This window comes from Fistularia commersonii, chromosome 9 (genome assembly GCF_037954325.1).
Source record: "Fistularia commersonii isolate RoL2024-O1a breed Wild chromosome 9, RoL_Fcom_v1.0, whole genome shotgun sequence".
Lineage (NCBI taxonomy): Eukaryota > Metazoa > Chordata > Actinopteri > Syngnathiformes > Fistulariidae > Fistularia > Fistularia commersonii.
The window spans coordinates 6,148,971-6,176,495 of NC_141292.1; the positions used below are offsets into that span (position 1 = coordinate 6,148,971).

The window sequence follows — 27,525 nt, forward strand, 5'->3', positions numbered from 1 at the left end:
ATATGTCCGGTTGGAGTAATACACTGAGGTGTTTGCGCGTCGATCACTCACCTCTTTACAGGACTGGATGGCGATGTACTCGGCAAAGATCTTCTTGGCTTTGGAGGCCATCTTGGACTGAGACTTGATCTTTTTGTATTCCTCGCACGCTAGCCAGAATTCCAGATTCTCCTCGCTGAACTCGGTGCGGAGGAAAGCTCTGAACGCTGCCAAGCCATCTGAGGGAGAGCGAGAAGGAGGTGAGAGGAGAATAAACAACAGGAGAGTTGACTGGAACGCCATGGCAACCGCACAGCCGAAGCGCTCCTCGTCGTTTCGCCGCCCGAAATAGCTCCATGATGGGCTTTTTGAGTCATGTGGTTGGAATAAAGTGAGACACAATAAAACCCTTAACGCAGTCAAGTTTTTTCGCCGTCTCCAAGTGACATCACCCCGCTGACCCAGTCACTCACAATTGTTCACCACGAGATCTGCAAATCATTTTTTTTTTTTTGTTACACGCCGGGCTGTGAATCATCAGGGCGACTTTTATGAGACCACACAGACTCGGGGACTTAACGGTTCAATGCTCTATTTCTGGCACTTTTTTTTTTTTTCACTTCAGTTAGCGATTATAGGAAGAAAGCATCCCGGAGAAAGAATAGCAGGAAGCAACCCCCCCCCCCCTCTCCACCGCCACCATTTCGGCTCATGTCTGTCTGCACCTTTCCGTTCCCATGAATCAGCGGCGCTGATAAGGAGGGCTCTTGCATGCAGTCATCTCATGCCTTCTTCTGGTGAGCGGGGGACTGGGGGAGGGAGGGTTGAGAGGCAAAACTGGAGGAAATTTGAAGTAGGGGAAGAGCGCGGGGCCAGGGAATGCGAACAAGAACCAGATGTAGTCCTGGCGAGCAGGCCTGACGGGACGGAACCGGGGATGAATTATGAATTACGGAACACAGAGGGAAAAAAAAATGTAACCGTTCAAGCCTGCAAGTTCCCCCCCCCCCCGGTTAAGTCGCAACTTGTCTCTCTGTGGGATTAAGGGGAACTTGCTCCAAGTTGGCCGATGAATGCGGCAGTGTATGTGTGTGTGTGTGTGTGTGCGTGTGCGCGTGTGTTTTTAATCCATATATAAGTAGATTCATGCTGTGTTGTTCATTTGTACCACCTCAAAAAACCAGGGAATGCAAAAACACTCGGTAACACAAATGGATGACACACATATAAAAGGCACAATAGATGCAGCTTTTCAGTTAAGATACAAACAGGACAATATTGTCCTATATTGTCTCGTATGTATTTTGCAATACCGTAACTATACTTTTAATACTTTATCCAATGAGGAATAAAAGTAACTTACATTTGTGTGCCAGCAGCTTGTCAAGGGAGTCTCCCCATTTCAGTGCCTCCTCTGGGGTGGGCCTGCAGATGAAAGCGGAGCGGTTCTTCAATAAACCCATGTCTGCCAGGTTTCTCATTGTGTGACCCATTCGTAGAGCATGATCTACGCAGGAGGATCGAGGTGAAACGCCACTCTGATCTACCGAATCCCCACCGGTACCTCTCGTTCATCCGGCTCCAGCGAGAGCCATGAGTCTATCTGAGTCAGTGTGGAGGGGGGCAGGCTTTATATATACTAGTGAATACAACTTGGAAGGCGGGAGAGGAGGGGCCTGAGTCAGCCAATGGGGATTTGTTTTGTGGATTCAAAGACCTCCTCCTCCTCTTCCTCCGCCTCCGCAGCCCCGCCGCCCTCCATCCCCTCCGCTGGAGAGCAAGCAGGCATCTTCATCGCGAACCGTCCAAACCTTGGCCGAGGCCCTGTCCCTTTTTTGCGCTGGTGAGCAACGGTCCGCATTTTTGCTTCCGCAAAAAAAAAAAAAAAAACAAGATTTACGGCTGCCTGTTTGGAAAAAAACAACTTTTCCGAGGGGGGATACTTTGATTTCTGTTATATTTCATCTATGCTTGAAAGAAACAGTTTAATGAGAATGATAGGCTGACGATTGATATAGTTAATCTCATACCAAATTCATTAATTTACTTGCACCCTTATCTAAGAAAACTCTTGCATTGATAAAAAATCAAGACGTTCCATTTTTTTGCCAAAAATGTTATCAATCGGTATCAATTCCTTGTTGACTATCTCGTCAGTTCACCTTTCCATTTTATAGGTTCTTGTCGCTTGTTTAAAAGTTATTTAAACTTGCTCTCGCTTGTTGACAGTTGAGAATGTAAAAATGGCATTTTCCATGTGACTATTTCAAATGTTCAATGGATAAAAATTTAATTAGAATTATAATAATAGTAAGCGCAAGCGGGGCTTCTGTTCTTCCTCCCACGTTCTATCGTTTTATGTTGTTCATGCCGCGAATCGCGATCTCGGCCCCGTGTCTGTATCTGCCCACACGTCTGCCTTCCAAGGCCAGGTCATCACCAGCTGTGGCAAAACCCGGAAAAAAAAAAAAAAAACCCTCTCACACCCACACGCTGTCAGGAAGCGGCTACTTACTTGACTGACTTCATAGATTTGTCTAACTTGCTGGCTGGGTTACTTCCTGGGGATTCATTCCTCCTCCTGAGGAAAGCCAAACGGTTCTTCATGTCTTTGGCCCTGGGTGACAGAGAAAGTAAGAAAGAAAGAAAGAAAGAAAGAAAGAAAGAAAGGGGGCAATAGGAAGAAGCAATGTTGAGTCGCAAATTCCAAAGTCCAACGTTAAAACAATCCGGGGCCAAGGGAAATCACCAGCCATGCTCTTCAGCACTGTAAATCCAAGATATGCAATCAACCCCCCACAGAAGCCCGAAGAGTATAAATGCCGAGACGTGTACATTTTAGTCTTCCGTCGGGTTTGTCGGAGTGAAGAGACAGAATTCTCCAATAGCTCCTTTCCCTCGCTTGGTGTCAGCCTCTCATGTCAGTCACTCGTCTACTAGCGGCGGTTTGGGCGGACGCGTTCCTGGCAGGTTCCTCAACAGGGACTGAGCAGAAGTGGCAGGGAAGGAGGAGAGAGACTTATTCATCACTCCTCCGTCTCATCACGCCTTTCTCCATGTGCCTAAAAGGGTTGCTGAGAGGGAGCTGACCCAGGGCTGAGGCAACGGGGCACGGTGACCCCCCTCGGTCCCTTGCTGCCCCCTCCCTCCCTCCCTCTCTACCTGGAACATCCTCCTGATCAACCATCTCACCTGTTCCGCTCTCCTCCCAATAGCTGACACGCACAGTGACCCACTGTACCTGCCCAATTTTATCCTAAATGTAAGCCAAGGTACAACACCGCCTCCCCCGAAAGGAATTTGCACATCCCCGTATTCCCACGGTGCGTGTCCTGGCTTTTCCCGACCTGGAGCACGCGCAGCCACACTGGGATCTGACCTCGCTCAACACCCATTTCCTGCGTCCCTGCTTTTGATTTCCACAGTGGATTGGCTGGCCCGCTAATAACGCGCCGCGTGCTCTGCCGGCCTAATCACTGCAAAACGTCCCACTGCCGACACCAAATTAAGAAACGCCGCTTCCAGTTCCGGACGGCTGCGCGCCGCCGGGGCGAGGGTACATCCCACCGCAGATTAACACAAATGCCGTGCAAGAATACACATGTAGCCAGGAAAGAACACCCACGCCGACGTTTCAAAAAAAAAAAAAACCCCGCAGCCGCTGTGCCAACTCATGGCCGCTTCACCGCCGCTTTGATGCCAGTTACAGGTGTTGGAAATCTCCCCTGTCTGTCTGCGTGTGTGTGTGTGTGATTTTGTGCAAGTATGTGGAAGTCAAAGAGTGTGTGTGTGGCAACCAAACAGAACAGAGGACACAGTCGAGTGTGTGATGTGAGTTTTTCCTACCGCCATGGGACAGGAAAGGTAGAAACCTACACGTAACTGCACGCCATGCCTGCAGAAGCGGCTGCAGGCTGCAACTGAACAGTCGCTTTAAATCAGGATGTGTGTTTTTCTGGTGAGATTTGGTTTATCCCGAGTTGATTCTGGTAATAAAGTGCGGTCTCGATGTAGGTGTTTGCAACACACAGGGGAACGGAGCATTAGCACACAACAACTGCTTTGAGATTAAAGAACAAGCAAAAAAAAAAGGGGGAGAAAAGAAATAAAAGCACTGGAATATCTATTAAAATAAAGCAACAAATACATTTCGCAGTGAATCCCGTGTCTTTACCTCATAGAAACACCCGTAAACTTTAATGCAGCATCAGTGGATCAGAGATGACTCATCCACCGATTGAAAAAAAAAATAAATACATAGAAAAAAATCCAAAGCGCTCCGCTCGAAACAGGCTCGAACCAGACGACTCAAAAACCATACTTCCCTTTCACGGGAACAACGGGGAGCTCTAACGTGAAAGGCTTAGACGTGCCAGCCTGATGGACATTATTAACCAAATTAAAGCTCTCTTGCTGTTAAATAAGCTCATAACATTGGAGAGGGATTTATTAGATTGCTCTATTTTTAGCCGTTCCCGAGGCAATTAGGTCTCGGGGCTGTGCCACGTGTCGGCCAAAAGAAATCATCCATCTCTCCTGCGCACGAGAAGGAATGTTTTATTTTTACAAGGCCTGGAAAATCTAGTGTTAGCCTGGCGAAAAAGACATTTTTTTTCTAACATGGGAGGTTTTTCACAAACTGAGCCTTCGCGGGAATGATGTTTCGATGATGTCACGACTCTGAGGTAATATGTTGCCATTCTGCCACCGTGTGGGGGGATGGCAATACTGCAAAAAAAAAAAAATAAAACAACTATATTTGTAGTCCTTCTGCAACAACATGTTATTTCTATGACAGTGCGGCGCTAGAACTTTGTGGCAATCAATTCATCTGGTTGATGAAAATACTCTCAAAAACAATAAGCAGCTTAGCGGAGATAGAAGTCTCGACGGCGATTCTGCCTCTGCCGTGCCCTGAGAAACTGGCAGCTAAAAAGCGAAGAGCTGAAATAACAGCTTGAGGGAGGGCAATATAATTAGCTGTGGTCATCTTCATCTGGGCAACTAATTTAAAAACAAATCCAATAACCCACGGGGGAGAAAAAAATGTAAAAAAAAATCAAATTATTCCATGGAACCCCGCTGGTTGAAGCTGTTCCAAATCAAAGTGTTTTCTGTGACTGGAAATGAAAATCAAATGACTTTTATTGATTTGTTGGTTCAATTACCAGACAGCAATTCTAAGTTGCTTAATAAGGATATCTTATCCGCACCTGAAACCGCATTTATCCAAAAACTGTTCACCGCGGAGATGCAGTACCATGTGAGACAGGGCTCCCCTGACCTTTAACCATCTCTGCCAGAAGGGGACGGGATCGGGAAGTTTAACAAAAAACAAAGCTCTGAGATTGGGCTTATCTATCCCTCCTAAACCCACGTGAATCGGGCGACTGAATCATTGCGACCTCACAGTTTACATTACCGCTCATGTTATGAGTTGATATCCATCTGAAAATCTCTAGTTTATAGCAGTACCAGTGATATACTTCATGCAATACCGCTTGAAATTTACCTAATCTGCTAAAAAAAGGGATTTTTTTTCTCATTAGAAGACTATTAGGATGAATTAAAAGTTCTCCTTGCTCCTGACCGAATTGTCAGATTTGCAGCCGTGTGAAATATGCACGCGCAACTGACACTGCTTGTTTGCAAACCTGAGATAAAGAGACATCCTACGTCGCAAGTAACGTGAGGTCTTTAGCTCCGCAATTATCTGCCGGCTCTCTGTATTCCCCCTCTGCGTGGCTCACATTAGACGCGGAAATAGCGCCCCGCCGGCTATTCCTGGTGTTCAGGAAAAAAAAAAAAAAATGGGCCACACTCTCAGGGAAAGGCGAGATGGTGACAGGCGTAGTGCAGATTAAAACAAAAAAAATACCGAACATGCACAAGCATCTCCGAATCTCACTTTACCGTTAAATATACGATTCTTTGTTTTCCGCCAATGGAGGGGGAGGAGGGTGCTCGTCTTCCATCAAAAACCTGACCTGAGAGGGCTGGGGTGGCAATGCGTGTTTTCATTCCCTCTGACGCTCTATTTACAGAAGGCCCTGTGCCTGCGGAGTGTATATACAACACGGCAGACAGATAACTCTGTGTCATGGTGTGTGTGTGGGACTGTGTCTGTGTGTATAGCAGGTCAAGGGTAGGGGTCTGTCTGGGATATTTTTCGCCGGCCTTAACGCCATTGCTGCTGTGTTCCCGGGAGACGATGGGGGGGAGGTTGGCAAAGTATCGTTTTTTTTTTCCTGCACAAATTTAGCAAACAGTCAAAATAGTCAAGAGACGGGATTAAATGTGAAATGACATCTTCTTGAGGCATGTCTTCTCAGAAAATCCATTAAGGGCCTCGTGAGGAAAAGAAGGTCACTTAACAATATTCCTAGAAGAATGATGAAAAGGGAAATTGTCCTAAATTTTAGTCCATAAATAAAACACCATCACATTCCGTAGCGGAAAAAAAAAAAAATTGAGCTCTATTTCTGCGCAAACTCACCTTTCTAGCCACAAAGACCACATGACTGATCCTATTTGTGAAATCTAGGCTGGTTATAATAAGAAAAAGGGGCGGCTTGGAGTTAGGAGTCAAAGCGGCTCCCTCAAAAATAGTTGGAGCGCTTCAGCGTCATGGGGAATTCGCCTCCCTCACTGAGACTGCCAAATGAGATCCACGCAGAGGTCAGATTACTTAGCTCGAGACCGACAACTCCGGCGGGACCCCCGGCCCCGACCGGCGCTCCTTTTCCAATCCCTTATGCTTGTTGATTGCAAAACACACTCACACACACATACGCCTGCATAGATTTGCATCAACACCTTATTCTTACCTTTCCAGGTACTTCTCTGAGAAATCAACCATAGTGTGAAACATGGGTGCCCGCCTCTGTGCGGGTTCGCTCGGCGCCGCGTGGAAACGTGACCGCATGTAAGCGTGCAGGGAGGGTGCCGGCGCTCGGGGCCCAGGGGTTTATTTGACAATCACATTCCTCTAACCCCTGGGAGGCTCTTGTGGAGCTTTTTATAGCGCGGAGGGGTCCGGAGAAGGCGGACTTTGGATTGCCCAATCACCGAGCCGTGTTTAGGGAGGACAGATTCCTTCCACTGGGGCCTGGACAGGTTGGAGTTTAATCGGTTAGTAAGTTGATGTGACATTTATCTTTTTTTTTTTTGTAAACAGTTACTTGACTACTATCATAATCTGTCCTTCTGTCCTACCGCTGTTTATTTTGTGGCTCGGACAGTCTGACATACATTTCTAAAAACTTTTCATACATATTTCTTTCTGTCTTTTAAATGTGTTTGTGTACTTGTTAGCATTTTCACATCCTATATTTTGATATGGATCATTATTAACTTCCAATGAGTATCTTTGTATGATTTCATGTCAAGCATCAGATATAAGGCATAGTTGTAGCATTCGTAAAATAAATTCACCTCTGCTGCTAGGATCAAATTTAACGAGATTTTTAGACGTCAAAACCGTGTTTTGAGTTTAAATCACAAGTTTATAATGACATGATCAATTTTATCTCAGATTATAACTGATATGTACCCCCAAAGAGATTCATTAATCATGGCCAAATGATGAGAAATTGTAGCTGTTTAAAAAACCAACAACTGTGCGCTGGTTTAATGTTAGGTTTAATGAATGGTTTCAGATTCATTTGGAATTGGAAGATGTATTCGCGTGTGCTGCAGAGCATCACAACAAACTGGCTAGTAAACAGCCAGGAAAGCATCCCTGAGTGCAAGATAAGCGGTATTGATGATCAGTTTTCACGTAACAAGGAATTTTCTGTGAAGTAGCAGTGGCTAGCTAACAAACATAGAATAATGATTAAAAAAAAGATTAAAGATAACAAAAAAAAAGACAAAAAAAATGCAATTAAATATAAAAATAAAAACAATTAATGTGAACTCATGAATAACTTAATTAATTATCTATAGCCCTTATCTAGTAGCCTATTCCAGCTGTCATTGAGCAAGAGGGATGGTTCACCCTGGACTAGTCACCTGTCAATCACCAGCCACTCAGCCTCTCATTCAGTCTCCATCAGTCTCCAATGAGTTTCCTGCACGTTTACAGGCCAGGAAGAACTCAACCTGGTACGGAAAGAGCACAGAAACTCTGTGCCGTCATGCCACCTTTAGTAGAACATTTCTAAAATGAGCTATCGTCAATCTTACTTGAGTCTTGAACTCTTAGAAGAATCAGTCCCGGTTTAGAACAACCTGATGTTACATTGCTGCATGCAGAAATGGCACGAGTTGTGATTTTTAAATGGGCTTTTTTTTTGCAAGAAAAAATAAAAATAAAATAAATGCCTTTGACAGTTTTCAGAATGACAGAACATATAAAAATAAGGGCAACGTTATCAATATAATATGGAAGAAATCCCCATATTTTTAATACAAGGGATCTTTCATCCCTTAACAGAGATTAGATCATCACCGGGGCTGATTCATAGTTTCTCCCAATCATTTCTCAGGTGTTCTTTGTGTCGTGATCCCACAGTCTGCCTCCCCCCCCGTATCAAAACAAATGCCACCGCTAATCGCCAAGGGATTGCCGTCTTGTTTGTGCACATTGAGTGCGGACCGAAAATGTTTACACAGTTAACACATTCGGTGAACCACGTTTTGCGACCCCCAAGCACACACACATGAATTTCTGCGGAGTTTAAAAACACTGGTGTTCTTTCCCTGTGTGTCTGAACTGTGTTTATTCATGGTTATTTCTTAATTGAAAGTTGGTGGAGCCCAGAGAAAGTGTGCATGTGTGTGTGTGTGTGTGGGGGGGGGGGGGGTGCATGGCTTGAGGAAGGGTAACACCTGGACTGAGTGAAGACAGAGGTGATTACGCAGCGGGGAGGGGTTAAGCAGTGACTCTGTGAACAATCAGAGGAAAACAGCTGTGTTGAATCTCGGTGAGATGCGGCGGGAAACAAAAGGGAGGGAAGAGGTGAAGGAAGTGAGGATATGTAGAGAATAAACGGATAAAAGGCAGGGGGGGGAGGCGACGGATAAGAGAAAAGAAATGGCTGAGAAGACCAGGAGCAGACCGATGCGGGTAGTGAGACGGAAACAATGAAAACACTGTGCTTTGGCCAAATCCTGCAGAGGGAGGAAGTCTTCCAGAGGACAGGGGTGCTTTCACATGGGATCACCATTATTTACGTATAATGAGTGCTGAGACTGGTTGAATATCAGGTGATTTTAATCACACAAACTTCTCAAAAGCATTGACTGCCTTTTGTTGTCTTTGCTAAGTTAAGAAAAGTTTCATTTGTTTTCATGGTAACTGGAAAATGCAATGTCAAATGTCTAGTCCAGGGGTGGGCAATTATTTTGGCTGATGGGCCACATTTTTCATTTGATTTTTATGCACGGCCAACTAGCTGAGCAAAATGAAATGAATTGGAAAAAGTTCAATTTTTTGTCATTTAAAAAAATTCAATTTTTTGGCATTTTATTTCAATTTTAAAATTATTAGTAATGATATAAATGTACCAACCAACATTATTTTGGAAAAAAAATTAAAAGAAAAATATTAATAAGGAAAAAATACGTTTCAAGTTTCAATATCGCTTGAAAATAGTTTTGCAGGCTGGCTAAAAATGCGAAACGGGACGGATGTGGCCTGCGGGCTGTAAAATGCCCAAGTCTGGTCTAGTCGCATTAAAAACTGAAATCATGTATTTTTAAGCCCGGACCAATTGCTCTTATATATTGTTTTAAAAAAGCTGCTGAGAAAATTCATTGCTATGCAAGAGATACACTCTGCAATGCATCTTACAACATCTAACAGATTAAATGTATTTGTCGTTTCCACGCGCACACATTTAACACACATTCGTTGCGCCTTTTCACAGATCTGCTGTCTTCGGTCACAATCCCATTAAATGGGTTTATTAGAACAATGGAACGCATACTTAGCGGTGAAAGATGAGTAATTTAAACCGGTTTTCCAAATCCTCGTCACATAAATGACCTGTACGAACACTTGCAACATTAAGTCTCTGAATAGTGAAAATGTCTTTGCGCTTGCACATACAATCGAGGTTTGGGTATATAATGTATAATGGGTATATAATGCGGTATGTAATGCATGAAACATGAAAGCAGGAAGAGCAGAGCAGCCACGAGGAAAAGGATCAATGCAATTTGCAAAAAAAAGGAAGGGGTTCATATTTCAGCTTGCCTTGGAGGAAAATAACAGAGAGAGCGATGATGGACGGCAGACAAAGGAGGGGTCAAAGGAAAAAAGGGTCAAATCTGCTGAAAGAGGAGACGCTGGCATTTAACGGTGTGTTTTGTACTACGCCCACGCGATCAGTACACGGCGTTACGAGGGTTAAGGGGGCTGAAAATTCAAAAAGCCACCATCACAACACGTTAGACTGTGTTTCTTGCAGTTGTTCCTTGAAAATAAGGGGATATTTGCACAATTTTTTTTTTACTCCCACCAATTACACGGTGGGGCAACATTCAGATCATCTCATTCTCCCGATATTATTTTGAATGGTGGTTAAAAGATAATGATAATATACCTACCAAAGGGATTCTGAATACTGGGATAGTTGTATCACCAAGACAACGCTTATTATCTCTATATTGTAATCGGGGCTGAAATTGAGCGTTGTCATTACTTTCTGAACCGTAGTATACAGCCGTGGATAATAGAAAGCATGAACGCATCCACTTCCGCATTTCTCCCCCTTTAAGTTACATATCAGTCTGCATCATCTGACAAGAGTTAATTCAATCGCGTCCGGGCTTAATTGAGACTTAAACCGGTTAAGACAAATCAAATCTTAAGCCGTGTTTAAAAAAAAAAAAAAAAGGCTTTTGTTTCCCCGATAAATCTATTGCTTTGCTCTGTCGAGCATCTGCTCTATTAAAGGAAAACAAAGCTGCGAGCGGCAGATGAAAAAAAAAAAGCAATACGCTCCAGACAGTCGAGGGAGGCGGGGGGGAAAAAAAAGAAAAAGTGGAATCTTAATCACTTAATCTGCGGGTTAACAAAACAATACAACTAAATACAGCTTGTGTGAAAGAAGGGAGGGGCCGCGGGGGGTATCAAGCCAACGACAGACACTTTAAGTCCTTTTTATTGTCCTCGCCGAGTGAAAATTTGCTTTCATCTCCGTGCACAACAGTGTGAGGAAGAAGGCCCATTCAGGCGGCTGATGAATCGTCAAGGTGTCCGAGCACATGTAGACGACAGCCTTTACACACAGACCCTGCCTGAGAGCGAGACACGTGTGTGTGTGTGTGTGTGTGTGTGTGTGTGTGTGTGTGTGTGTGTGTGTGTGTGTGTGCACAAGACAGATCATTTACCACTCAATTAAGCAGATGATGATCGGTTTCGGATGACCATCTTGCACTTAGACCTCATCAGCTGAGATACACAGTGACTCCCATGAAGGGCTACAATGTATGCATTATAACTCAAAGTATTCGGTGATACATTTTAAAAAATAAAATTATATTTCAGAATTGTTTTATCACGGCTTGATAGGCATGAGAACATCCGAGCTTGATCCTCAGCCCCGCTGATTAAATCACACCAAGGCAAACAGGACGGGTCCACCGTTCATTAAAACCTGTCCTGGATACGCACGGTGTTCGAATAAGCACATTGAATAATTCCCGAAATCAACCATTCTCTCTGTTGTCTCTCCGCTGACAGAAGATGAATCCCCGGTTTCTATATCAGATCGACGATGTCAAACTTACGTGAGTCGTGCAGATAGATCCAGGGGTACTTACAGGTTTTTGGACTTCTTCTTCTTTGTCCCGTCGGGGCTGACGTCGCAGCTACAGGGGGATCCGGAGCTCAGCTGAGGGGAAATGAAGGAGAGCACACACTGCATCATCCACCCTCCGCACAGAAAGACGGCTCCGCGACCTCATGCAGATAGCTGCATCTGACTAACTCCAAAAAGGCCGGTGGCAATCCCTCTGGTATGGAGCTAATGAGTCCTCGGCCTGCTCGGGTCTGGCCGGTTTAAGGCTACTGACACGCGCGGCCATCCACTGCAATGATGCTTCCACAGCAGCGGGGGCCCGCTGTGTAAATCCCGCAGGGCAACTGAGTCAAAGGTGAGGCCCTGACTCCCCGTCTGTCTCGCAACGTTGCTTGTTGCAGATGGCGACTGTAAATAGAGTCTCTGGCGGCGACAGAACAAGAGAGAGAAAAAAAAAAAATCACGGTGGCGGCGTGAAAATTGCAGCTGTTATTTCAATTGGTCTCCAACCGTGGCCTGGGCTTGAAGTGTCGAGCCAAGACTCTCGGTTTCACGTTACACTTTCTGCCAACCTTCCGATTTGATTGGCCGAGGGGAAAGGGAAGTTGCTCCAGGGTGGGGAAGAGGTCAGTCTCAGCTAATCTGATGGCGTGAAACTGCCCCATTGTATGTGTGGTAGCGGCTCTAAATAATGAGCCATTGTATTACAGGAAAGCAGAGTTGATTCTGAGTTTCTGGACTCGGCTGGGAACACACAGAGCGCGTGTGTGTGTGTTTTAGGCACTTCTATTAGCATGGGAATAAATTTGAGTTTTGGATGCATTAACATTCGACATCATACTTTCTTTGTATGTATATATATATATAAAACATTGTAAGATTTATAGAAGTTGTCAAATAATTTCTGCCTTGTTTGACCTTTGCATGCTTTGCACATAAATAGCATTGGCCCGTTAGTCATCTCGTCTTTTCCGGGAATACATATGCAAATAGAATAAAAGAATTTATTTATTATAGCTTTGCTAAATCGGACCGTGTGCTTCTTCAGAAATAGCAGTCGCCAACTCGGTAATATGAATTTGAACCTGTTGGTTCTACAGGTGGGACATCAAACAGATTTAGTTGTTCTGTACGCATGTTTCAATTTTTCACAAAAGGAGCAAATGTGAGTCTCTTATTTAAAAAAAAAAAAAAAATTGCTTTTAGGTCATCATTTATAAAGTATGTCCCAACTGGGGTTTCATTGGAGAACAAAGCAAAAAAAAATAAAAATAATACAACATATGCATAGGAAAAAAAACTCCTTTTGGCTGATAAGAAAAGATTATTAAAGAATATTGTGATTTTTCGAACAAACTTTTGCTCTACTCTTTGGTATTTCCTGTAAAGATGACGTTTTCAGGAGTAAACTAGCCTGAGACTGGTTTGAAATAATGATGTCTGAGTTTCAATTGACCCCCTTCTTTGTTTTTTTAACCTAAACATTTCAGGAAAGACAATACAGAACCATTTGCAACATGCAATTCAGAAGCCAACGACTTCGGCTCGGGGTTATTGTATGCACAACAAACAGCTGGGTGTTGATAGTGACCCTGCATTCATATAACAAATCTTAAAAGACCTCGTCAGCCTATAAGTCAATTAAATCAGCCAATAACACCATTACTCCTGAAATCCTATCACGTTCACCCATAATTCTGTCGAGCTAAAACATTGATTCCCCTCCCCCCCCACGCTGCAGAGTAAGGTGTCATGTCTAACCGCACAGGTTACGCAGCCCGAGGGGCTGTCACTTCGATTTTGCTTTGTTATGCTTTCGACTAACGGGTTGATGGGATCATTATGTGGGCTGTAGCAATTTTCATATTCATTGGAATATTCCACCATTGGAATCAATCGGAATCGACTGATGTTAGATCGTATAATCGTCCGTTGGTGAGAAATCTACACGTTCTCGAGGTCAAATTTATGGTTGGGTTCAAACGGGTGGATTGTTACTTTCAATCGAGATTGCCGAGAAAGGGCTGGCCGTCCCAGTCATTCAGGTAGAATAATGAAGAGGGAATTATGTCAGAATAGGAAATGTATTGCAATTATCCATTCGTGCAAGTGAACAGTGAATGTGTGTTTCCATTGTGCTTTTTGGACCATTTTAATAGTTGAACAATAGCCTCCATGAGTCAATATTTCCTGTAATGCGAATATTCAGCCTTCTCATGTAGACCAGCTGTCCAGAGTAATATCCACTGTGGGGGGTTTTGCATTGTTCCGCAACCTGACCGAATCACCCGTCAGCGGACATGGCTGCTCGTGTCGCGGCCGTGACTGACATATGATACCCTCCTCGCATCGGACAAAGAAAAAAAAAAAAAAAAAACAAGGACCAACGCCCACTCTGCTTTATTTCCAGTACAATCGGGGTTGTATGATGCAGATGGTTGTCGACAAGAAAAACTCGCTGCCTCCCCTACATGTTAAACCACGATATCCATCCTTCAATCTATCCATCCATTGTCTGACGCTTATCCTGCACTCAGGGGCACGAGGATGCTGGAGCCTATCCCAGCTGTCGTCGGGCGAGGGGCGAGGTACACATTGGACCGGTCGCCGGTCAATCACAGGGCCCCATATACAGACAAACAACCATTCATTCACTTATTCGGGGCAATTTTCTTATTCTTTTTAATTAACCTGCTGCATGGACTGCGGGAGGAAATGCAAACATGCGAACTCCACACAGAAAGGTCCCCCTGTCAGAATCGAATCAAGGTCCTTGGTGCTGTGAGGGACAATTCTTATTTCCCTCAATAATTATACCACTAACGTTGTCATGACGCGATATGACCGAACAAGTACATGACCATTTGCAGGCCAGCCTAAATTCCTGTCCAGCTTTTGGCTACTGTTTTACAGTGGTGAGAGAATAATGAATTTCCTGTATGTAGTGGCAGTCAAGGACAAAAGGACCTAAATTGGGGAGCTGCATTTTTAGCCAGCTTAGCTGAAGGCGGGAGGGGGGGGATTTCAGATTGCGACGCAGGAATTTAAATCATTCCTGTCGTGACCCACAGATGAGGCCATTTATTTGAGTGACCAAATATAGTGTGTGTTAAATTCTTTGGCAGTCTTTTATTTTCTAGAATACATCTTTAATTCAACACTGAGTCCCACATTCAAGCAGTCGGCCACCACAAGTAGTGACCATGTGTACTGAAAACACTTTTATATCTCGATAGCAGGGGTCTCAGACTTGCGGCCCGCGGACCAATTGCGGCCCTCGGGACAATATTTTGTGGCCCCCCGCCCAAAATCAAATCTTTGTGTTAGTGCGGCATGTGCGTTTTTTCTCACATGCATCTGGGGGGTTTATACAGTGGGTTTCAAAAAAAAAAAATGAAAAAGTAGCTTTGCAATATATTTTTTGCTTCAAAATTTGAAAACGAAATGATTTTTTGATGAAAAAAAGTCGACTGGCATAGTTAAAACGATCGTTTCTTTTCTTATTTCTATAAAAAAAAAATGACAAAATTAAAAAGATTGATTGAATTACCAGAATGGCCACCACAATTCTTGTAAACATTATACGACCCCTTACACATGCTATCATGCTATACATGCAAATCAATTTTCTAATAAATCTAATCGTGAATTTTCCCACAGTGACAAGAATTTCTCTTTTAACTAGACAATATTCTTAGGATGTGATTTAACCAATTCTTTTTTAATATTCATTTTTTTATATTAATTCACCATGTATTTTTTAGAGGAACAATTCATTACAAATAATTTTTTTTTTATAAAGGTGTCTGCAGACTTTTGCCCATTGGCTGTGGAGGCAAGAAGCCTCACCCACCGATGTGAGCAGCGGGCACAGGAGGACAAGGAGGAGGAGGGAGAGCGCCGAAGCTCTCCACATTTTCTCACTGGAGTCGCAGTTGACTGCGAAAATAAGTGACTAGGGGTTTGTTATGTAGGAACTTTCTAAAAATACAACCAAGCAAAGAGCAGGAGCAAAATATTTTTAGAACTGACGCTTGACGGGAGCTGTCAAACCGTACAGTATGGAGAGGGGTTTGTTTTCCTAGACTGTTTGAATTCACTGCTCTGCACGTGTACGTCCCTGTGTGTGTGTGTGTGTGTGTGTGTGTGTGTGTGTGTGTGTGTGTGTGTGTGTGTGTGAAAACAAACCTAGTTTGACAGCTCCCATCAAACTGTAATGTTTATTGTGAAATCATAAAAATGCTGGTTAATCTCACCTGGTATTTTGGTGTACATGTCCCCTAGCACTGGATGTACCTCCAGTAAATCATCCTTTCTCACAACACAGTTTCTTTCAAGCAGCCTGTGCAACGATTGAGACAAGGTCTTCCACTACAAGAGAGTCATGGTCCCTGTGGGGCCGAGGAGCCCCTTCTGCAGCCCCAGGCCAGGATTATAAAGTGCTGTCAGGAGCCTAAATAGCACCACTGGAGCACAGCAGCAAAACGTCTCCTGGCCAGATTAACATTGTTTAACCGACTACCTGCATGTGTGGATTGAGGTCCTCGGGCTTTCTCATTTTGCAGGTTCCCAGGGGGCGTGGTGCGACGGTTGTTATTTCTTTTAAAGATATTAAAGCTATTATTGCATAATTTCGATTACTACCACATGGCTGTCAGCGCAACTGGTATTAGAAATAATAGATCACCCCGTGTCTCCATCAAACTGTTGCCTATCATCTCTCTTTTTACCACAACTAAGCGAGGCATAAGGCCGCCAACATTGAGCTGGGATCTGCCTAAGGCTCGTGCGCCGGTAAAAGGTAATATTTTCTCGCCGCTGTTGTTTGGTCCTCGCTCATTGGAGGGTTTCAGCAGATTGTTTTAAAGAGTGTGGTCCAGACATGCTCTACATGGTTTCATCACACAACTGCGTTGTGATTTCGCACCATAGGAAAAATATCTGACTTTGCACCAATATACAATATATATATTTTATATTGCATACAATATAACAGCTGGATGTCGTTCACACGGTTAAAAACACAGGTTGCATCTGTTACAAGTAGCATAAGTAGGTTTTTGTTATTATTTGATTAAAATTAGAGCATATATTGGCCATCTCATCTTTTTAGATTATATCTGACCTTTCACAGATATGTATGTTTTTCCATTATGTTAGCTGACATCTTTTCACTTTGAATTCTTGTTGTGTTAAATTAACTTTAGATTTTCAATATCAGTCTTGTTTCGTTTTTTTTTTTTTTGTTTATAAAAAGGCTATCCACGTCTATCTTTTATTAAACCAACATCCAGTACAGATGATTGTAACAAATTCTTCAGAGCCAAAACACATTTGTTGACAACAAATAAAAGAGATTAGGGTTATGGATCAGTGTTGAAATCCTTGCCACTTTGTTTACAGTGAAAACATTTGAGGTCAGATACAGATAATTGAAAAATAATTGATTGTCAAACAGAAGAGTGGGCAGATAGTTTTCCAAAGATCCACCCGCAACTGCAGTCATTGCTGAATTATGACTATATTGATGTATATAAACATCAACTGACTTAATGTTTTGTTCCAGATGTCTGAGCCATAATTCAATATGGCCTTTATACAGCTTTGTCACTTTGACATAAACAAATCCTGCTCAAGGGCATCTGCTATCATTGTATCATGGGAGATAGTTTCCATTAGGCAAATTACTAATGGCGTAATTCTAACTTATAGGAGTCTTGTTTTGAGTGTGAAACATCTGAGAAAAATAAAGCTGAGCAGTAGCGCTTGGCATTTTGTACAGATACTTACAAGGTTTTTTTTAGATATGAGGAGGCAACGCAAACAGACCCTGTGATTTGTATGCTTTATAACACAAGATGTATCTCTACAGATTCTGGTGTAAATTTTGCTTTTCTGCATGGTAAAGGCTAAATGTTGCCCACTTATACAGCCCGTTGACACCTATGTATAATTCGGGGTTTTAATTTAACTCTGTTTCGGATGGAAACTGCAAAACTGCACACATTTCAGATGTTTTCCATTTTCAGATGCGTCATTTTCAGAATTTCGCTCACATGAAAACTGGCTCTCACTCTCTGTCTAACAAACACCACCTTATAACTCAGACACTGCACAATCGCCATCTTGCACATACACTACACTTTTCCAGGACTACTGGCGGTCTGTGTTCCACAAGCCAATGCTAAAAAGGGAGGCATTTTCATGCAAAACCCACAGAGGGCTCATATCAAGTCGCCAGATTCATCTCTGTCGTGATCCAGTGACACATGACACACAAAGTTGTTAAAATCTTCATCGCATCCCATTTAGCTTATCGCAACTTGTCATTTACTATACGCATATAAGGGATGCCCCGTGCAACAGCATCCAAAGTCAGATGAAATGCTAATGAGATATGAAGCACGATTGTGTTTCCGTGTCGCAAATTTTATTGCGTCAAATGTACTTGGAGGCATTTTTAAGTGCACTGCCTATTGTGAGGAAGAATGTTGAATGGCTGCTGGTTGAAAACCAACAAACCCAGAAACTAAGCATTTCCCAAATATGCATCATCTGCAAGAGATGCAAAGTCTTTTGATTTGGTGTTTCTCACGCTTTTGGCTAAGGAACGCTCATCTTAGATCATAATCTACCTTTCACCCATCGTGACGTTGACTTATTTCTGGGATCCTGTCCAAACCCAGCCACTCCTACAAATGAGACTTGGACTGGCCACACACACACACATTCAAGCAAACTGGCAATGGCCATTGGAGCATGTAAACGTCTTTTCTAAAAATAACCCTGGAATGTGTGTGTGTGCAAACATATACTTGCATATACGTATGCTGCGCTCACATGCGTCACTCAAGACACACACAGAATTTGTCAACATCACACTATATAGGTCCCCGAGGCAGTGGCTGCTGATGTTGACATGCCGCTAAGGGATGCATTGAAGATTGTGCAGATAACATTTTGCAAGCATACACGTGACTTGTGCAAGAAGTTGCATGTACCTCTCATACAAGCATGTGTAAAAGTTATTGTGACACGTGACTAACAATTAACATTTATCGAGACTCATACGGCTGCTCAGGCATTCGCCAAGTCTGCCAAGCTAAAGTTGAGATAGGGTGGCGGTGTATGTTTGCCTTTGCGAGTGAGCTTGCGTGCATGCGTGTTAAGTGTGGTTGCAAACACCAGTTGGGCAACTATTCGTAGAACGAACCGAGCAAAATTGTCCATATCTGTCTCAACAAACTGTCCATTCTCCAGTTGCACTCTGCAGTAACAAACACAGTCTAAGAACAATATCTCAGACACATTCTTGAGCCAGTCAACACAAACTCCGAGTCCTCCAACAAAATAAAAACCCAAAGATGAAGCAATGACGCTTTTATGTATTTAAACTTTTTCTCACCACTTCGACTCCATCCTTCCCTCTGACAGCCTCCTTCCTTTTCAATCTCCTTGGTTCGTCTTTTATTTGAAAACAAAATTGAGAAGCAGGCGTAAACAATGTTATGGTGGCCCTCCATATAATGAAGCCGCAGAATAGCAGTTTCCTGACATTGTATTGCTCTACATTTTGTTTGTGTGTGAGTGTGTTTGAGTGTGTGTGTTTGTGAGCGCGTTGATGTTTTTGTGTTTCTGTGTGTCACGCCCCTTTCAGACATTCTGACACATAATATCACCCAAAATCATGACCCCGCTCCCGGTTTAATGCAATTCTGACTCCTCCAACCCAAACAACCATGCAAGATGGTTGCTTTGACCTGCTGATACCAGGGAAGAAGTACACTTCCTGGTGTCGAAAAGTAAACAGTTCTCCGGGAGAATTCTGTTTCTTAAATCACTTCGGTCCACACTGATAACAAGCCTCTCAAGGCAAATTCAAGTGTTTATGGGCTTTTTCCATTTACAAGCCGTCTGCTCACATGGACTTTGTCAAATTGACAAGATCTGATCCCCTATGGCAGCAGCAATAAAAGTGCGGCCTCTGGAGGGAATCTGTCACTCAAACATGGGCATCAATCCTTTTGTCCGTTTGCAAATGTATAATTCCCCTCCTAGCATTATACAGCATGAAGATTTCAAGTAATGTGATATCTGAAAATTGGAAACACATTCCAAGAATTAGCATTAGCAATTTAGACCAAGTTTTAATAACTGCACTACCTTCTGGCATGCAAGACCAATAGCATAAAAAGATGATTTCACTGACGGCGCTCCCTCTTTTTAACCATATTATATCAGGGTGCAGACTGACAATCCAAACTATCATTTGTTTTAATTTTAACATATTCAACTTTAGCATTAGCATTTGCATTTGCATAGGCGTACGGTTTCTGGTAAGCAGAGCATACAACACGATGGTTCCATGAGACTGCATGCTATTTCAGCACTTCAAAAGATTTGTGCAAGGGGTTAAAGGAAATGTGAAAAATTTTAAGTGAAGGTTAAAAGCACAGGATAGAATACTCACTCTCTGGATCAGTAAACAAATAGCTGCAGAGTTACGGTGAGAGCCAAGTGTTCACGGGGCTATAAAGGCTGTGACCTCAGACCCTGCGGTTCAATACTAAAGCTGCCTGGGATATTAGTCAGCTGTGAGCTTGGCAGCATCAATGGCCTCAAGCAAATTCTAAAACCTTGCAAAAGTCCTATTGATTTTCTTGGGAAAATGTGTGTTTTCTATTAAAATTTACAATAATTCTCTCATCAAAACTCTCCAAAAAGTTAATCACCCCTTCGAGTTTGATGAAAATTGCATCTTGGATTATATTTTCCTGCCATTAAAGAGCTGCGGGTCTACGAGGTATCAGGTTTTAAAAATATATTCTCCCTCAATCATCATTCCTGATGTCTGATTCCATAACAAAAAAATTACATTTAAAACAAAGGTTGGAAATTATTGGGGTATGTGTTTTTTTCGTCAATGGGTGAGAGCAATATGAATATAAATACACTAAAGAAATGCTAATAAAATTATAATAAAATATCGTAAACTGAATAAAAATAAGTTGGGTTTTTGTGTTGTTTTTACATTATAAAACATAATTGATTGTAATGCAGTTAATAGCCAGCCCATTTAGATTTTATGTTCTTCTATAAATGTATAATTTAAAACCAGAAATAAACCATAAAAAATTTAAGGACCAAGGCTTTGCTTGGCTGTGCCAGAGAACAAATGTTTTCTGGCATGATGTCGCGTCTCTGCAAACCCGTCAGGTTACATTGTCCTTGAACAGAGGCTTTTCATTTAAAATATTGGAGTAACATCGAACCAATGGTGCATTTTCCTCTTGAGTCTCTCAAATGCTGCGAGTTGTGCACAAATTCACCTCCGGGCATCACCGTGCTATCAATTCCCACCTCACCCCAGCCACAACGGGACAAAACTAGAGGGAATATACCTTGTGTTACGGTGCCATCCCTACAGAAGAATGAACAGATGTGGGAAGCAAAGCCGCCGAGTTTGAATCAAAACGACGACAGAGACTTTGGAAACTGCGGGCTGGAAAACTTTGCTTTGACACTAAACTCTGAGCTGAAGGGTTGCAGGCGCCCTATCGGCAGTTCCTGTTGGAAGATATTTTCACAAGGGGCAATTTGTGCAATATCAGTACAAGTTACAAGCCTCATTAAATGCAATTCCAACATCTGCTTAAGTTAGTTACTTATTCATTTATCTATTTCATTATTTTTTCGGCAGGAGTCATTTGTACCTACTGAGTAACAAATGAAACCGGAAGTGAAATGAAGAAGAGGACAGCCAGATGCGAAGGGAACCAAGAGGTTTCTTTTTAATTATCAAAAGATCAATAAGAAGCAAAACCAACACCTGTATATTTTTTGATTTTTTTTAAAAGTTTTTAGCATTGCTTTCATTTTTACACAATGCTATTTTATGGCATTGCAATTTCCAAATAACTTCACTCCACTTAATCATATGATTCATAGCATGATGAAAGACTTCAGCAACATCAGGAGGTGCCTTTTGAAAACCCTCACCCTCCTTTAAACGGGGGTCCTCTACCCCTGGTCCCATTTTGAGGGAACAGCATGTGCGCTCCCATCACCCCAGCGCCATTGTTAGCCCGAACTTTTGCTTCGCAATGACTGATTACTTGTGTTGATCGCCTGCTGCACGGGTCAATGAGGTTGACTTTATGACTAGCGGAGGTTTCTGGCCATGCATTTGAAATGCAGAGGTGCAGCGTGTTCTTGTTATCGCACTGTATGTTCTATGCTTACCTCTAAAACACACAACACAACTGAGACAAAAACACTTGTCGTTTGGAGTTTAGAGCGTGTTGTTTTTGTTTTGTTTTTTAACACGCTGTCGCACAGTGTAGTGCAGCGTGTAACACCTTACCCCAATTACCTAAAAAGGTAGTGGATGTGCTTTCAGAGCGGAAACAGACAACATCCCCTGTCACAGGAGAAGTAAAGGCGAAAACAATTTGAGCGGAAAGCCTGATAATATTCACAGATTGACTGACTCATTCATTAATTCGCCCATGAATATGGCAGATATTCTTTAGTTCGATAAATGCATTCTTATCACGTCATGTAAGTATACACTGAGGAGAATTAGGGTACTGATCGTTTATTTATATATGTATACACACACACACACACACATCTATACGACTAACTATGACAATACATATATATGTATCCTTGTAAATTTATACACTATGTGGCCAAAAGTATTCACTCAACCATCCAAATAATCAGAATCAGGTGTTCCAACATTTCCATGGCTACAGGTGGGTACAATCAAGCATCTACAAATGCAGACTGTTTTTACAAATATTTGTGAAAGACTGGGTCGCTCTAAGGAGCTCAATGAATTCCTGCAAGGAACTATGATAGGATGCCTCCTGTGCAACAAATCTGGTCGTGAAATTTCCTAAATATTCCACAGTCAACTGTCAGCTGTATTATAAGAACATGGAAGTGTTTGGGAACGAAAGCAGAAGTGGTAGCCTACGTGAACTGACACAGCGGGGTCAGCGGATGCTGAGGCGCATTGTGAGAAGAGGTGGCTAACTTTCTGCAGAGTCAATTGCTACAGACCTCCAAACTTCATGTGGTCTTCAGATTAGCTCAAGAACAGTTTGCAGAGAGCTTCATAGAATGGGTTTTCATCACAGAGCAGCTGCATCCAAGCCAAACATCACCAGGCGCAATGCAAAGCGTCGGATGCAGTGGTGTAAAGCGCGCCGCCACGGGACTCTAGAGCAGTGGAGACGCGTTCTCTGGAGTGATGAATCATTCTTTTCGATCTGGTAATCTGATGGACGAGTCTTGGTTTGGCGGTTGCCAGGAGAACGGTAGATGTCTGACTGCATTGTACCAAGTGTGAAGTTTGATGGAGGGGGCATTATGATGTGGGATTGTTTTTCAGGAGCTGGGCTTGGCCAGTGAAAGGAACTCTGAAAGCTTCAGCATACCAAGACATTTTAGACAATTCCATGCTTCCCAACTTTGTGGGAGCAGGTTGGAGCTGGTCCCTTTCTTTTCCAACATGACGGTGCACCAGTGCACAAAGCAAGGTCCGTAAAGACATGGATGACACAATCTGGTGTGGATGAACTTCACTGGCCTGCACAGAGTCCTGACCTCAGCCCGCTAGAACACCTTTGGGATGAATTAGAGCGGAGATTGAGAGCCAGGCCTTCTCGTCCAACAGTGTGTGATCTCACAAATGCGCTTCCGGAGGAATGGAAAAAAATTCCCATAAACACACTCCTGAACCTTGTGGACAGCCTTCCCAGAAGAGTTGGAGCTGTTATAACTGCAAAGGGTGGACCAACGCTATATTGAACCCTGTGGATTAGGTCACTTAAGTTCATATGCAAGTCAAGGCAGGTGAGTAAATACTTTTGGCCATATATGGTATATATACATATATATGTATATAAATATAAATGTGCATATATATATATTCTCTTTTTGGCTTTTCCCTTCAGGGGTCGCCACAACTTTCTGCATCTAACATGTATGTGTATATATACACAAACACACACACACACACACACAAACACACACACACACACACAAACACACACAAAAGTATATACGTATATACATACATATATACGAATATCTATACGTGTTTGAATTTGACTTTGCTGGATGAAACACATGTGCAACACATCAATGAAACAACGTCCCCAATGTCATTTCTTTTCATTGCTAATTATTTGCGGTTAAAATGAAAATGCCAGGGGTCTGTGATCGTCTGCTGGTGTTTCAGTAAAACCCAGAGGTCCCCAGTGGTACAAGGCACAGAAAGTATTTCCATCTTAATAATTTTAGAATAATGTCAGATATCACCCAATTTTACCCAAGACCACATTGTGATGATTTTTTTCCTAACATTTCAACCAGGCAAAATTGTAATATGAATAAACTCTTCTTCCTATTCTTCCCCCATCAGTCTGAGAAGGGAATTACTCTGGCATCTGGACGCACAAATAATATAAACTGTATCCGGTTCCAGCGCCACTACCTCACACATGCTAACCACCGTGTAATACCTGATTGGTTCTGAGTTTCTGAACAATGGTCCAGACAGAGGGGAGCGAGTGCAGCTGCTCAGGAAGGGCCAGAGGGCAAAGGTCACATTGTCTGAGACAAGATTAGCCGTGATTGCCGCTCAGTTTAGCAGCCGTTGAAATGAAACAAGCAATTGTTGCGGTTCAAAGGGTTCACCAAAAATAGCAAACAAAAGAAATCAAGGATTTTTTTTTTTTTTTGTTTGTACATAGCATTCGTGCTGTACGTAGTGTTACCGTGAAAGGGATGTCCAAAGTCGAAGTTGTATTCTTTCTTCACCCAACAGTATTATCGTCATTATAATCTGGTCAACGTCATCCGGCATCATTTTTCAGAATCCCGAGACTACGGGGCGTAAATGACCGCGTACATGCAGATAACGTATGCAAGTCAGAAACCATCTGACAACATTTACGCACACGATCGCCGACTCTGCCGGAGCGCTACTATGGCAACCGGCAGCGCAAACATTGCTCTTAAGAAACACAAGACGTAACTATGAAACAGGAGGGCCTTCTGGATCCTCTCCTGGATGGGGTAAACATCAGGACAGGACTTTGTTGTGCCAGTGGCAGCATCCAAAATCCTGTCATTTAGTGGCACAACTGCAAACACTTTGGGGCACCGAGTTGCGCAGGGAGCGCGGCTCTGCTTCAAACTATGAAGTTCCATGACATCAAGCTTCTCATGAAAAACAGACTCAATGAAACCAGGTCATTTCTGTCATTTGTCTGCATCGTGAATATGCTCTTTATGTGTCTTCGGGTTGTGTTACTCTGCTTTAAAGGCTTCGGTAGGCAACGTCACCCTGAGTGGGTTCAAGTCACAATGTCTTCTGAAGTGGGAGACATGTTGACAGCAATTTTTCACAGTGCATTTGTGAAAAGAACACGCCTTTTATTAGCTACCCAAAGTTTTCTGCACATCGATTATCTTCACATGCTAATATTAGCTATGTCGCCTGGTGTTTCCATTCCAAATCAAGCAAATTGTTTTCACAGAATAGCATCCCAATGCATAACTTGTGTTTTCATAAATAAAGCAATAAAATTACCATTGAAGCCTTTCAGGATCTCAGAGAAAAAATAAGTAATAATGCCAAGTACTTTGACTTTCAATGACGTGACTATTTTCTGAAGCAAGCTAACTGCGGCAAAGAGAACATGTTTCCAGATTATTATTCAGCGTTATCACCGCCAATCAAGTGGCATGGTTGTTTCGACTTCCTGCCAAGCGGGGCCTTCTGTGGAGATAGAGGCCCATCCTTGACACACATCCAGGATATAAGTGTATGTTCACTAAACAAAACCATTTCATGGTTGATGACACACACACACCGGGAATTTCCCCTCAACAAAATAGTGTGTGTTTTTTTCCTCTTTTTTTTTTTTTTAAACCATTGAGAAGACAGTTTGACGTCAATAGATGTGACGGTGCTATTAAGACGTCTCGGTTTTCAATCCGAACGAATCCTTGCTTTTTATGGAATAACAGGAAATATCTGGAATATAGCATTTCGGAATTAGACTTAATTTGACTTACCTACATCAGACCAAGCCATAAAACACCTTTTAATCCTTTTCGAACTTAGAACCTGAATGAAAGCATAGTAATTCCTCCCCGTTGAATATTTGTTCTGTTACCAATAGCGTGAATAAAGTTATTGCTTTGTTAGATAACTCTCAATTGGACACGCAAATATTCCACAGCATCACCAACCCCTGACGTCAACCTAGTCTTTGCATACATTTAAGGCAAATGGAAGATTATTTTTTTTCTAGTTCCTCTCTGTATGGAGCAACATTTTTATCCTAGATTAATAAAGAATTTCTGATTTCGATTCTGAAAATGACTCATTTGGAAATACCATATTGTCTCTCTAAGCTACGGAAGCATATAATGATCGTAATTCAAAGTCTAATACATTAACCAGAAATGCTTTTTAATTGTCAGAATGTTGCTTTATATTGCAACTCATAAATAAAATGAATGATAAGTAATCCAAACCGTATTTTCATTTTCTTCTTCAGGTGGCACATTTTATTGTTAAATGTCATCAGTCCTTCAACGATTTGATGCGGTGGTGCCAGGAAAAGGACATCCAGCCATCAACGTCTCTTTCAGTGTGATCGAAACCTTATTTTTTTCCGTGGCTTCAAAATGAAGCAAAATTGGCCGGGGAAACGTCGTTGTTAATGGTATATTATAGGGCTGAATATTCAGCCAAGCTGTTTATAATCTGCTCAAGTCTGTCACAGGAATTCGATTCAGAAACTGTCTGCAATTCTATCTGGTCCTGTGATTGTAAGATTTGCGTGATAGCTTTAGGGAGCGCTGTGCAAACAAGTATTAGCTCCCAGGTAAACAGCTGAGTGTGAGCTGTTTTCTGGTGCCCAAACAAGCCCGCGAAGAAGAAGATCGGCCGCTGACGTCACCCTCCTGCAACACTTGGGATTGCCAATCCGTTTCGATTTTTTTTCCCTTTTTTGCAGTGGGGGACTTTAAGGGGAGAAAGCAGTGTTGTTTTTGTTTTCTTTTTAATTGTGTCATAAAACTTGCCACCTAAAGAAGAAAACGAAAGTGCTGTTTGGATGATCTATTATTCATTTGATGTGTGAGTCACAATATGCAGACACTTTCCGAAAATGAAAAAACAGTTCTGCTAATGCATTTTCATTTTCGAATGTGTCATTTCTAATAGAAAATTTTCAATAAGTTGCTGGGGTATGTTTTGAAAACAAAATCTTAAACTTCCTTTGCTTTTCCATTTGAATTAAGTCACAGAATGCGCAGTCTTGAAGAGGAAAATTAAAATGCAGTTTGGATTACTCATTATTCATTTTATTTATGAGTCAAAATATGCAGCCACATTCTGAAAACGAAAAAAGCATCACTGCTAATACATTTTAATTAGAATTATGATCATAATATGCTTCCATACTGAGCATGTGGTTTGATTATGCCCATTGTAAAGAAGCATCAAATTGAAACCAATAACATATATAAAACCTGATGTGCTTTTTGTAATGCAGGTTAAATATATACCTGGTCCAGCGATTGTATACAAAATAATCTATTAAGTTTTGCAAAAATGACTGACCGTGAACTAAAAATTAATTGAGTTATGAAGGCAAGTATAGGAAAAAATAGTTATGCATGTACAGAGTACATTCTGTACTGTGTACAGTACGTGCATCTGCCTCTGTTTGTGTGTGCCTGTGTGTGTGTGGGCAATGGCAGA

The 27,525-nt window shown here is 42.4% G+C and overlaps 1 protein-coding gene across 4 annotated transcripts in view; it reads right to left on the reverse strand.

Annotated features, from left to right (window-relative positions):
• rgs3a (regulator of G protein signaling 3a) overlaps positions 1-27,525 on the reverse strand; it is a 156,050-nt gene that overhangs the window by 2,289 nt on the left and 126,236 nt on the right. For all 4 annotated transcript variants that reach the window (XM_086152134.1, XM_086152135.1, XM_086152137.1 and 1 more), the window contains 4 exons: positions 11,752-11,822; positions 2,495-2,596; positions 1,343-1,404; positions 52-218 (listed from right to left, as the gene is read on the reverse strand). In XM_086152134.1, coding sequence (XP_086008260.1) covers positions 52-218; positions 1,343-1,404; positions 2,495-2,596; positions 11,752-11,822 — 402 coding nt within the window. The remainder of the gene's footprint in view (positions 1-51; positions 219-1,342; positions 1,405-2,494; positions 2,597-11,751; positions 11,823-27,525) is intronic.